This window comes from Bombina bombina, chromosome 2 (assembly GCF_027579735.1).
Source record: "Bombina bombina isolate aBomBom1 chromosome 2, aBomBom1.pri, whole genome shotgun sequence".
In the NCBI taxonomy this organism is placed as follows: Eukaryota; Metazoa; Chordata; class Amphibia; order Anura; family Bombinatoridae; genus Bombina; species Bombina bombina.
Window position 1 is genome coordinate 1121908315 of NC_069500.1, and position 13919 is coordinate 1121922233.

General features: G+C 35.8%; 1 protein-coding gene across 1 annotated transcript in view; it reads left to right on the top strand.

Moving 5' to 3' along the window:
- Positions 1-7243: 7243 nt before the first annotated feature.
- RXFP1 (relaxin family peptide receptor 1) overlaps positions 7244-13919 on the top strand; it is a 509714-nt gene continuing 503038 nt past the window's right edge. Inside the window, exon 1 of the mRNA XM_053700228.1 lies at positions 7244-7511. Within this exon, the coding sequence (XP_053556203.1) occupies positions 7244-7511 (268 nt within the window). The remainder of the gene's footprint in view (positions 7512-13919) is intronic.

The following is a 13919-nucleotide window of genomic DNA, read 5'->3' on the forward strand; positions in this document are numbered from 1 at the left end:
GGGCTGAGCATGTTGCAGGGTCATGGGATGTGTATCCGGTCCGGTATGAGAGTGCAGTTCCCTTGAGTGTATTGTATATATATATATATATATATATATATATATATATATATATATATATATATATATAAATACAGTATATAACACACAGAAAACCTGGTACTCGCCAGCAGAATCCCAGTAATGTTTAAAAGTAAAACTGGGGGAACTCAGTTACATTTGGTGCCAAAGGATCAAGCCCAGGACCACAACAATATCTCCCCCTTCCTGGGACCCTAAACCCCATTCCTGTGTTTTGTATTTACATAGGGGAGGTTACAAAAGCCTGTGTCACCCTGGGAGGTTCCCAGTTGGTTTGTTTGGAAGTATGCATTGTGTGGGTGCTGGTTTAGGGTCCCAGGAAGGGGGAGACTTTGTTGTGGTCCTGGGCTTGATCCTTTGGCGCCAAATGTAACTGACTTCCCCCAGTTTTGCTTTTAAACATTACTGTGAATCTGCTGGTGAGTGCAAGGTTTTCTGTGTGTTGTGTTGATAATGTTTGTAATGCTTCCCTGCGGGCCTGTCACCCAGGCTGCTCTGGGGTTAACTGCCTGAGTTGCTGGGAACTTTGCAGCTGTCTGTCAGTGTTCAGGGCCGTGGAGTTTTCTTTGGCTTAGGATGTGTACCCAGTCAAGTCTGTGAGTGTGGTCCATTACTGTGTTTTATATATATATATATATATATATATATATATATATATAAAGGGCACCTACCATTTGTGTATTGAAGAGGAAACATTTCTGCATGGTTTTAAATATAACATTTCTACAGTATTGTCAAATAATCATAAATACACTGCTGCATATTGCTAAACAAAAATTGTTTTTATGGACCAATGGCCCCACCATACAACTATCACACTGAAGTTACAATCTGAAATTGCACAAAGAAATAAAAAACTTTACTAAGTAAATCCTACCTCTTCTGCAAATGCAAGTGATCTGCCATCTGACTCAGGCACACACTGTACTGAAGTGCCAAGTCTGTCTCCCACTGTGCATAGTAGTTTAGTGCTAATGCTTTACTCCTTGTAATGACATTTCCCATGCTCAAAAGCACTCTGCTGTAGCACCCTCTGGTGGCTGCCAAATTTAAAAAAAATGTTAATAGTTGTGCTTCCCTCATGGGCCCCCCTGGCCCAGTGGGCCCCTGACAGAAGTCACCCCTTACACCCCCTGATTGTGGCCCTGAATGCCGCCCCCCTGCTCACTCACAGCCAATTCGCCACTAGCAGGGGCCGTCAATCATCCTGATTGGATCAGGATGATTTCAGTCTGCCACCTAAAGGGTGGCAGAGAAATTAAGGAGCAGCTGTTTTTCTGGTAGACCAGAAATGATGGGGTGTCGATGCAGCATCTGCTGCTTGTTAAATCGACCCCTTAATCTCCAGAAATTTAATGATCTCTCTCATTTATACATGCAAACAGGTGTATAATATGTATTAATACTTTCCCCTTCTGGTGAACCGCAGCCGTCCCACAGTCTCTCCCAAGGTCTGTGTGAATAGATCCGGTGTGCTAGCTGGAGGCGCTGGTTCAGCTTAGTGCAAACTTGTATTAGCCGTTGGTATCTTCCTTTCCTTTCCTTCCTCGGTTGTATAACTCAAGGTGCAAAATAGTGGTGCTGAAATATCAGACAATACACCATACAAAGGTGAATATCTACTCACAGTGTATATTGCAGGTTACCGGCTCCTTCCCAATATGAAAAGACAATATCACAGATTCAGTAAAAAAGTTTGTCTTTATTTGGCTCAACGCAAAAGCGTTTCAACGGTCCCAGCCGTCTTTCTCAAGAGCAATAAAAGTGCTTTACAAACCAAAGCATACCTTTCCGCTGCACAGGCGGCCTTTAAATACATGTCAGTTACGCTACCTGCTTCCCCATTGGAGGAGAGCAGGTTTACACCCGATTCAAAATTTCAATTGTAAATTTAAAATAAACATCTAAAAAAACATAAAAAACAATATTAATTATATTAGAAACTATACGTTTGTTTTAAAATATAAAATTTCTGTAGATATCATCATTTTTGCCGGTTTTGTAGTTACCTTTCAGGTAGTTTTCTGCTTCAAGTTCTCTTTCAGGTCCGGTATGTCAGTGAAGATCACATGTTATAGGTTGTCCAATGAAATTCAGTTTCTGGTATAGTGATGTTTTGTAGTTCCCTTTCAGGTAGCTCTCTATTTTAGGTTCCCATTCAGGTCTGATATGTCAGTGGGTATCACATGTTATCGAATGTCCAATGAAAAACAGTTTCTGATTTTCTCAAAATAAAAAGACATAAGTGTTATTCACAGATACAAAGTTTCTTATATGAATTCTGCTTATCCAAATATTTAGAGGAGGTAGAATAAATTGCCACTTAGAAGTTTGTTATAAGTTGGAATAGATACTTTTCATAATTAAACATTCATATTATAAATAGACTTCTATACTTATTGAATGTTAAATATTGACTCAGCGACTTGTGTGTTGCATATAATTTCTTGAAATTAAGTGTGAGATTTATATTCTTTTGTACAATATGTGTATATATAAACATTAAGTGTGATGATATAACATGAACTGTCTGTATAAATACATGTTTATTTTGCCCCCCCTTTCATGTACTAATGTTTTTCAGTATTCACTTTACACAAATTTTACTGGTTTATTCGGGCCCCAATTTTTCTTAGGAACACATTATAGATTATCATCTATTTTGCCCCCCTTTCATATGTTGAAATTTTTAAGACAAAAACAGCTTTTTTTTTGTGTGTGTCCTTATACTCGTATTCACGTATTCTCGTAATTTGCCCCCCCCCCTTTCATATGTTAAGAGTTTTTTAGACAAAGGCAGCAATTTTTGTATCCTTATTTAGACCCCATTGGGCATATGTTCTAAGTGTATGTATCCATTTTAATTCTCTTTGGTCTAGTTGTTTTGCCAGATTACCACCCCTCCAATGAAGTTCAACCTTCTCAATTCCTATCCATAGAAAGGATTCTTTTGTGAAATGTTCACAATTGTTGCAGTGTAGCGGCACTCCGTGGTCATCATGATTCTTTTTTATTTTATTTTGATGTTCCATGATTCTTGTTTTTAAAAATCTGGACGTTTGTCCTAAATACTGGATTTTGCAGCCACATTGCAACAAATATATCACATTTTTACTTTTGCAAGTAATGAATTCTTTTATTTCAAAAATTTTTCCCGTAACTGTGGAGTCAAATGTTTTGTGTGTTCTTCTGGTGTAGTTACAACCTTTGCATTTGCCGCAAGTGAAGAAGCCTGTCATGTTACTTATTTGTAAAGGTTTTTTGGGGGCTATGCCTTTTATGAGTGAGGGAGCTAATTTTTGTTTCAAATTTTCTCCTTTTCTGAAGATAACTGTGGGCTTAGCTGGAATTATAGGTCCTAGATATTCATCCTCCTTTATAATGTGCCAGTGCTTTTGTATAATTTTTTTGATTGTATGATGTTCTACATTAAATCTGGTCACAAATTTAGGGAAATTATTATTAAATGGGGTCTCATTTTTGTGTTTGTTTTCTAGCAGGGTTGATCTTATTTTATTTCCAACTTCTTTTCTTTCTTTTTCTAAAGCTCTATGGTCATATCCCTTTTGTATGAATCTTTCTTTGAGTATTCCTGATTGTTGTTCGTAATCATCTATATTGCTGCAGTTCCTGCGTATTCGTAGGAATTGGCTTTTTGGTACTGACTTTAGCCAGTTAGGATGGTGGCAGCTATCATGTCTAATGTAGGTGTTAGTGTCACACTTCTTAAAGTATGTTTTGCTGTGGATTTTTTCATCTATAGTGTAAAGAGTTAAATCTAAAAAATGTATTTCTTTTTTGTCATATTCTACTGATAATGTGACTTGCTGATTATTTTTATTAAGTATTTGTACAAATTCTATGAGTTTGGACTCACCCCCCTTCCATATGCACAGAATGTCATCTATATATCTATGCCAGGACACCAGGTCTGCACCAAATTCTTGATTATGCCATATATGAGTCGTCTCAAAATAGTCCATGTAAATATTGGCATAACTTGGTGCAAACCTGGTGCCCATGGCAGTCCCACAAATCTGTAAATAGTAGTTCCCATTGAACCAAAAAAAGTTGTGATATAGAATAAATTCTATGGCTCTAAGTATGAAATCTAGTAATTTTGGCGATAAATCTTTATCTTCTGATAGTTTCCATTTAACTGCCTCAATCCCTTTTTTGTGATCAATTATGGTATACAAAGAAGTCACGTCCATGGTGACCCAAAAGTAATTTTCTTGCCAGGGTATATTTTGTATGATTTGTAAAACATGTTTGGTATCTTTTAAATGAGATTTTGCCTTCTGTGCATAGGGTTGGAGAAAAAAATCTATGAATGCTGACAAGTTTGAACTTAAAGAATCTATCCCACTAATAATCGGCCTTCCTGGTGGCCTTGTTGCATGCTTATGTAATTTGGGTAAAAAATAAAAGATTGGGGTCTTAGAATCTGTTTTATAAAGAAAATCCAATTCCTCTTCTGTTATTATATTTTGGTTAAATGCTTCCATAAGTAGTTTTTGAAGAGTGGAGGTGTATTCTTTTTTAGGATTCTTTGTTAAAATAATATATGTATTAGAGTCTCCTAGGATTCTGTTAGCTTTTTCCATATAATGTTCTTTATCTAGAATGACCACACCTCCACCCTTGTCCGCCTCCTTTATCACTATATCTTCTCTCTTGTTTAGATTTGTAAGAATATCCTTTTCTTGTTTTGTAAGATTGTGATAACTCTTATTTACTTTGTTGGTTAAATTGTCTATATCTTTCATTATCAATTTATTAAATACCTCTATATTGGAACCCTTTATGTGACTTGGGTAAAATCTTGAGGGGTTTTTAAATTTACTTCTTAGACTATCTTGAGGTGGTATATATTGGTCAGATGGCTGTTTGGCAAAGAATCTTTTTACCGTTAAATTTCTCACAAATTTTTGTGCATCTACAAAGAGTTGAAAAGAATTAACTTTTTGTGTGGGGATAAATTTTAGTCCCCTGGATAAAACTGATTTTTCATTGTCACTTATGGTTTTGGATGAAAGATTAAAGATCCCCTGTGTTACTGTCTCCTCTTTCTTTGATTTCCCTCTTCCTCCTCTATTTCCTCTATGTTTGGAGTTCTTCCCCTCTTTTTCTGAGGATGATCTATCCTGATTGGTGAATATTTGTTTTGATGTGTCCAATTTTCCCTGTGTGAATGTTTCTCTCTCTCCCTCATATGATCCTCTTTCTGGTATGTGTAATGGTGAGGGGGTCTTGAAAAACCTTCCCTTATTTCTGTTTTGTGTTTCTCTTTTGTTTCTCCCTTCATAAAAGGAGATTGTGGTCTTTTATAATCTTGGTGATGTGCACGTGGTGTTTTTGGTGTATAGTGATAATTTAATGATCTCTCTCATTTATGTATGTGAAGCAGAGACAAGCCCAGTGCAATATAGCACTGCATGATATGAGAGTTTTGTTACACTTAAACTGGGTGCATTGTATTTTATATTACTATACATTTCAGATTTCAGTATTATTGCATTTAAGCTTTGCACTTTGTCATTTATATTTTAATAAATTTCAATTTTGATCTAGCAGTGATTTTACACATTATAAATTTGCTTTGAAAGTTTGTGTTACTTTAATAACTTAGGATCATACTTTGTATATTTGTAGCTTTTACAAAGTACCTTGCACCTTGTATTTGCTGCATTGCAAACTAAAACTGACACTTTCAGAAAGTGGGAGTGACAGGGCAGCTCCCTGGGCTGAACAGTGGAGTTCCCAGGGTATGTCTGAAGCTCTCTCACCAGTCTAACTAAATGTCTAACCATTTCAAAAAAAGCTGGTCTCACTGATTTGTCTCACCAGCTGTATGCAGGTGAAGTTTGCTCAAAATTCACAATAAACTTATTTTAACTAACAGAAAAGTAATATATATACTAAAATATAGACAAAGGCAAGTTGAATCAAAATGAAAACGTTTCATTTTTATTTGGCATTGATGCAAACTGAGCCTTTATATCAGACCCAGGGGTTCTCCAGTTACCTTCTCTCTCCCATGTGAAATTTTGTATCCCAGAGAGCTTCATTGCTTTCTATGGAAGGCATCTCTCACCTCTCTGGGACTTCCAGGTTCCTCCCCTTTTCATAGAAAATTCAGTGAGTTCTGCCCCTGTGAAGTCACCACTATAATCTCTTTCCAAACTAGAGAATGTTTGATAATCTGGCCCATAGAAAGTAATGACGCTCTCTGGGAAACTGCAACTGACAGTTTTTCAGTTTTCATTTCAATAAAAGACATGCAAAGTGCAATCTAATTTATAAAAAATACACATAAATATACAAAATACGAGCCTAATTTGTTAAAGCTACACAGAAAATTTTAAGGCATAATCAGAATTTGTAAAATCACAATCCTGAAAACACTGCTGTATACAAAATAGAAAGTGCAAAGTTTAAATGTAATAAAATGTAATCTGAAGTGTAAAGTGATATGAAATAGAAAGCACAAAGTGTAAATGCAGCAGAATTGTCATGTCATGCAGTGCTTTATTGCACTGGGCTTGTCTCTCCTTCACATACAGAAATGCAGGAAACGCTCCTTAGAGAAGTAAAGCAAAACCTGCCTTTTTTTAAATTTCACTAGGGATCTCGCAGGGCTGGATGATCATTGTAGAATATCTCTCATGAGCAGAGAGGTTTTGAATATCTGGGCCCAAATGAGAAGCAGATATACATTGTACTGCTCTAATCACTGGCCATATACTCATTTGGATCAGAATAGGGGTATTCAAGAAGTAAATACTTTTGACTACATGTTTATCCCTTTTGAAGCTGTTAAACACATAGTAAAAGAAGGATATTTAGTTTAAAATAACGTGGTCTAAAAAAAGTGTATATTTTTTGCATTTGAACGTCCCTTTAATTATAGGACATAAGATCTGGTTTTGTTGATAAGACTAAAGGAAAGGAAATTGAGTTTAAAATGAAGAATTCCTTGGTGTAGGAGCAGCATGAGAAAGTCTTGCAGGGGGGTTTTAGTTAATATAAGTCAACAGCTAAACAACAAGGAAAGTATATGATTTTTCTTATAAACTAGAACTAGTATCATGGTGGTGAGAGAAACTGTTATCTATGTAGGGAAGTGAATAGTAAAGTAATAGCCAGAGAAAAATCTAGAATGAAGCCAGATGAAGAGAGAGACAAGAGAAAAGGGATGGAAAACTGTGGTTCAGACATGAACTTTTCCTATAAACATTGCAAGATCAAATATGACTGCATTTCTTTTTTTCATCTAGTTGCGTCTGCCACTTCGGAAAGCCAAAGCTTAGACATTGCCTGTCCTCTCGGATACTTCCCCTGCGGAAATATTACCAAGTGTCTTCCTCAACTGATGCACTGTAATGGAGAGGATGATTGCGGAAACCAAGCAGATGAAGACAACTGTGGTAAACTGGCTAATTATTCATTCAGCATCACAAACACATGGGGACAATGATAGAAATTAAATATGTGAAAAGCATTTTACAATGTTCATTTTAAAATACCACACATTACATCCAATAATGTAAAATAAATACAGTAGTACATCTCAAAATTCTCTTTTTATTGAAATTTTATCAGCTTAATATTGAAAGTATATAACAGCTGCAAACATATGAAGTGTCGTTTCTTTAGAGTGATATTTATATAATGATGTCAGATACTTGTGTGACCTCATATAATTTATATATTTCAAAATTGCATATATAGGACTTCTTCACTACTTGTAAAAGAATTCAAGACAATATATATAAATGAAATTGACAGTTAAATTGAATTTTCTTTGGTTATCATAAGGTTTAGAAGATTATGAATTCTCAAATCCACAGCTCTACATCATTTGTATTCCTAGTCTGCACTAATTTATCATTGTGTCATACCTGCATACATTAGGAAAATACATGTTAGGCAAATGCACTTTATTCTGTTTCACTGTATTCTAGTTCTTGTTAACGCTAGACAGCTTTGTTCATAGTAATGAATGCCAAGTAGTTCAAGCTGTTAGGAAAACTGTATTACTATAAAATGTAGTCAACAAATGCAATAGAAAACACGTTTTCCTATTAAGACTCTGAACTTTGAATAATCATGCAGTCCACAATTAATTCTTTTTTGGAATCTGAAAAATACATTTTCATATTATAGCTGATATTTTATATTGTTATAATCAAATACTGTATCTATATGGGTCTCAACACATTTAAAAAAACAAACAAAAAAAAACAGGGTAGTAAAGTTTTGCTAAGCCTATATTTGTAGTGGATGGTGCTGCACTTGACTGATTGAGGATTTAGTAACTCAGCCAACTGCACAGACCATAGCACAAATTTAAAATATATAGATATGGTGTGTGGAAGCACACCAATCCTCAAGGGGGCCCTCTCAATCAAACAAATGTAACACAATGTAATAAGAACAATAATAATGTATACAACAACACTCCAAAAATAAACAACAGAATACCAGAGAAAATTATATAGATATATATATATATATAAAATCCTTGTGACTGGAAACACAATAAATGTCCAATGACTAAATGATATCCTGTAAGTCACAATAGCTCCAGATTATTGCAAAGGTCAGCTCTCTGTCGTAGGGGGGTCAAAATCTTGATGATAACAGATGGTCTGAAAAAAGAGACACAGAGGCGCCCAATGGCCTAATACCACAATACCAAGGGACAAGTGAAATATGTAAGACTAATACTCACAAACGAATAGCACCAAAAAGTGCAAGGAAGCAGACTGGAACCTCACAGTTGCCCAGCAAACTGAACAGACGCAGAGATCATTCTGTAGTACTTCTTCACCAGTGAAGTCCTCCTGGCTCATGTAGCAAAGCACATCCAGGTGCAATATACACAGACTGGGACTTCTCAGCCGCCCAGCTGACTGTTTCAAAGGTTTCAGCAAATAAGATAGCTCCCAAAACTGATGCAGGAGTATAGATGGATTCCCAGATAAAAACCAGCAGCAAGTGTCTTAGTTAAAAAGAATATTTTTATTTTAAAAGCAACATGTTTCTCAGCCTACTACTGGCTGTTTCCTCAGGCTATGATCATGTTCATAGTCAAACTTAAAGGGACATGAAACCCAAATTTTTTCTTTCATGATTTAGAAAGAGCATACAATTATAAACAATTTTTTAATTTAGTTCTATTATCTAATGTGCTTCATTCTCTTGATATTCTTTGATGAAAAGCATATCTAGATATGCTTAGTAGCTGCTGATTGGTAGCTGCACATAGATGCCTCCTGTGATTGGTTCACTGTGTGCATTGCTATTTCTTCATTAAAGTATATCTAAAGAATGAAGCAAATTAGGTAATAGAAGTACATTGGAATGTTGTTTAAAATTGTATTATCTACGTTAATCATGAATGAAAATGTTTGGGTATAGTGTCCCTTTAAGCTTCCATAATGCAGTTGAGACAAGTTTTAAAAAATACTGCACATTTTTTTCTTGAATGCTTTCATGAAACTTACCACTATGAGAGTATACTGTGAGCCTGCACAGTACTATATAGCAGCAGTCTTTGCAACCATGTTTGCAACATTATTTTGCATATACTGTAGAGTTAAAGACACATGCATGCTCCTAAGCTTTTCTACTGTGTGGGCTCTCTACCCATTTGCTATTTATATCAAAGCCTAAAGCAACTTTTACCTGCTGCACTGATATTATATTTAAGATATTTAAATTTTTACTTTTTGCCCCCCCCCCAAAAAAAAAAAAGAATTTCTGTGGAAACCCATTGATAAATTGTTCTTTATTGCAAGCCAATTTTATTTGATGCATATAGTCACATGGATCATGGTAATATGGTGATCCTAGGTAATGGGATCTGTTCAAAGTCTCTTTTATATAGAGAAGCACCAACTTCATAAGATCATCCTAGGCAACTGTATATCATTATCTCAAGGCTCACATACTTCCGCAATAGTCTACACTGTTAATTTGGAAATATATCATTTAACAGTCACAATATAACCTGCAATTTTTTATTTTATTTTAAAAAGTAAATATGTTAGCACTGTTAAAAGAAATTTGATAAAATAACCCCAAGCTGTTTTTTCAAGTGTAAATGGAGTAGAAATCATAATATGTAGCATCAGGCATATAGAGTATCATCATTTCTGAAATTCAGAAACTAGGAAATGCTATTAAATACTCTGCAATAAACGAAAAATATGATACCAACATCAATTCAAACTGATATATTCATTTTACTATCAATTCTACCCAGAGTTTCACCTAATTCTATATGGGAAAATATAATTTGGAATATAAAGTAATGTCAAATCTTTAGAAGACATTTGCTTAATAGACTGGTATTAAATTAAGCATTGCGTTATATTAAAAGTGACATGAAACCCAACTTAGTTAAAAAAGGAAAGGTATAACCAGTTTAAAACTATATTGCATAACAACCAACAGAATAAAAAGAAGGATAAAAATATGATAACATTTTAGCCGTATTTCTCAAACTTAAAGTTCACACTTTAGAAACCTGAACTGTGAAGTTTTGTTTTGATATCTTTGAAAATATTAAAAGTATGTTTCTAACAAATGTTATAATATTATTATAGTTTTGTTAATTGTTATATTCTGTGTATAGTTGCTGAGCCATACCATTACATTTAATATCTCAATTTTCTCTTCTCATTTAAAGGGGCATTTAGATCAGAACTAGACTTTCATGATCCAGATACTATATACAATTAATAAAAATATACGATTCACTTCTATTGTCAAATGTATTGTTTTTTCTTGGTATTAGTTTTTGTAACACAGGCCCTTTCCATGACACCTGGGTAGACTCAGGAAAGTGCATGTATCTTTACCAATAATTGGCAGTGGTTGAAAGAATGTGTAGCATTGTTAGAAACTTTTGCTACTAAACTTTAAATAAAAACTCAAGAAGAAATCAATGATTTTCCCTTAGCAAAGAAGGGGACATCCTTGCTCTTTTTAATTGAATTTATTTATAAAAATAAAAAAATAATTTAAAAAAAAGCATTTAAGGGACAGTCAACTCCAAAATAAACTTTCATTATTTAAATAGGGCATGTCATTTTAACCCCTTAGTGACCAGAGCACTTTTCCATTTTCTGTCCGTTTGGGACCAAGGCTATTTTTACATTTCTGCGGTGTTTGTGTTTAGCTGAAATTTTCCTCTTCCTCATTTACTGTACCCACACATATTATATACCATTTTTCTCACCATTAAATGGACTTTCTAAAGATACCATTATTTTCATCATATCTTATAATTTACTATAAAAAAAATTATAAAATATGAGGAAAAATGGAAAAAAAAACACACTTTTTCTAACTTTGAACCCCAAAATCTGTTACATATCTACAACCACCAAAAAACACCCATGCTAAATAGTTTCTACATTTTGTCCTGAGTTTAGAAATACCCAATGTTAACATGTTCTTTGCTTTTTTTGTAACTTATAGGGCCATAAATACAAGTAGCACTTTGCTATTTTCAAACCATTTTTTTTTTTTTCAAAATTAGCGCTAGTTACATTGGGACACTGATATCTTTCAGGAATCCCTGAATATCCATTGACATGTATATATTTTTTTTTAGAAGACATCCCAAAGTATTGATCTAGGCCCATTTTGGTATATTTCATGCCACCATTTCACCGCCAAATGCGATCAAATACAAAAAATCGTTCACTTTTTCACAAATTTTTTCACAAACTTTCAGTTTCTCACTGAAATTATTTACAAACTGCTTGTGCAATTATGGCATAAATGGTTGTAAATTCTTCTCTGGGATCCCCTTTGTTCAAAAATATTAGACATATATGGCTTTGGCATTGCTTTTTGGTAATTAGAAGGCCGCTAAATGCCACTGCGCACCACACGTGTATTATGCTTAGCAGTGAAGGGGTTAATTAGGGAGCATGTAAGGAGCTTTCTGGGGTATTTTTAGCTTTAGTGTAGTGTAGTAGACAACCCCAAGTATTGATCTAGGCCCATTTTGGTATATTTCAAGCCACCATTTCACCGCCAAATGCGATCAAATTTAAAAAAACGTTCAATTTTTCACAATTTTAGGTTTCTCACTGAAATCATTTACAAACAGCTTGTGCAATTATGGCACAAATGGTTGTAAATGCTTCTCTGGGATCCCCTTTGTTCAGAAATAGCAGACATATATGACTTTGGCGTTGTTTTTTGGTCATTAGAATGCTGCTAAATGGCGCTGCGCATCACACGTGTATTATGGCTAGCAGTGAAGGGGTTAATTAGGTAGCTTGTAGGGAGCTTGCAGGGTTAATTTTAGCTTTAGTGTAAAGATCAGCCTCCCACCTGAAACATCAGACCCCCTGATCCCTCCCAAACATCTCTCTTCCCTCCCCTACCCCACAAATGTCCCCGCCATCTTAAGTACTGGCAGAAACTCTGCCAGTACTAAAATAAAAGGAAAATGTGGGCTTTTTTGTGCATTTTTTTTAGCATATTTACATATGCTTCTGTGTAGGATCCCCCTACCGCCCCCAACCTCACTGATCCCCCACCAAACAGCTCTCTAACCCTCCCCCTCTGACTTAATGTGCGCCATCTTGGGTACTGGCAGCTGTCTGCCAGTACCCATTTTAGTGAATGATATGCTTTTTTTTAATTAAAAAAATGTCCCTTTTCTGTAGTGTAGCTTCCCCCCCCCCAATACCAACCCCCCACCCCTTCCAGATAACTTAGATGCTTTTGAAATAAAAGTGTATTTCATTTTTTTTTTACATTTTACTTTTAACTTTTTTTCTGTAGTGTAGCGGTTCCCACCCGCTCCCGCCCCGTGCACGCGCCCGCCCGCCACCCCCGTGCAAGCGCGCGCCCCCGCGCGCCCCCGAAGGCTCCGCCCCGATCCCGCCCCCCTCCACCTTCCAGAGCTCACCGATGGCCGCCCACCCGCCTCCCAAGTCGGCTCCCACCCACCAACGATACCGGCCATCGATGTCCGGTGCAGAGAGGGCCACAGAGTGGCTCTCTCTGCATCGGATGGCCAGAAAGTGTTATTGCAGGATGCCTCGATGTCGAGGCATCACTGCAATAACCGGAAAGCAGCTGGAAGCGAGCAGGATCGCTTCCAGCTGCTTTCCAGACTGAGGACGTGCAGGGTATGTCCTTTTTCGTTAACTGACATCCTTTAGAGGACGTACCCTGCACGTCCTCAGTCGTTAAGGGGTTAAACAACTATCCCATTTACTTTTATCACCAATTTTGCTTTCTTCTCTTGCTATTCTTAGTTGAAAGCTAAACCTAGGTAGGCTAATATGCTAATTACTTAGACCTTGAAGGCCACCTCTAATCAGAATGCATTTTGACAGTTTTTCACCACTAGAGGTAGTTAGTTCATGTGTGTAATATAGATAATATTGAGCTCATGCACGTGCAGTTACCTAGGAGTCAGTACTGATTGGCTAAAATGCAAGTCTGTCAAAATAACTGAAATAAGGGGGAAGTTTGCAGAGGCTTAGATACAAGGTAATTACAGAAGTAAAATGTGTATTATTATAACTGTGTTGGTTATGCAAAACTGGGTAATGGGTAATAAAGGGATTATATATCTTTTTAAACAACAATTCTGGGGCTGACTGTCCCTTTAAATTTCAAAGCTTTTGTTTGCAACAGTTAAAAAAAAAACATAACAGCTTGAAAATAATACAACTACATAAAGGGACATAAAATCCACATTTTTTCTTTCATGATTCAGATTTCATGATTCAGATAGAGCATACAATTTTAAATAACTTTCCAATTTCCAAAACGTCTATTATAATTTTTGCTTC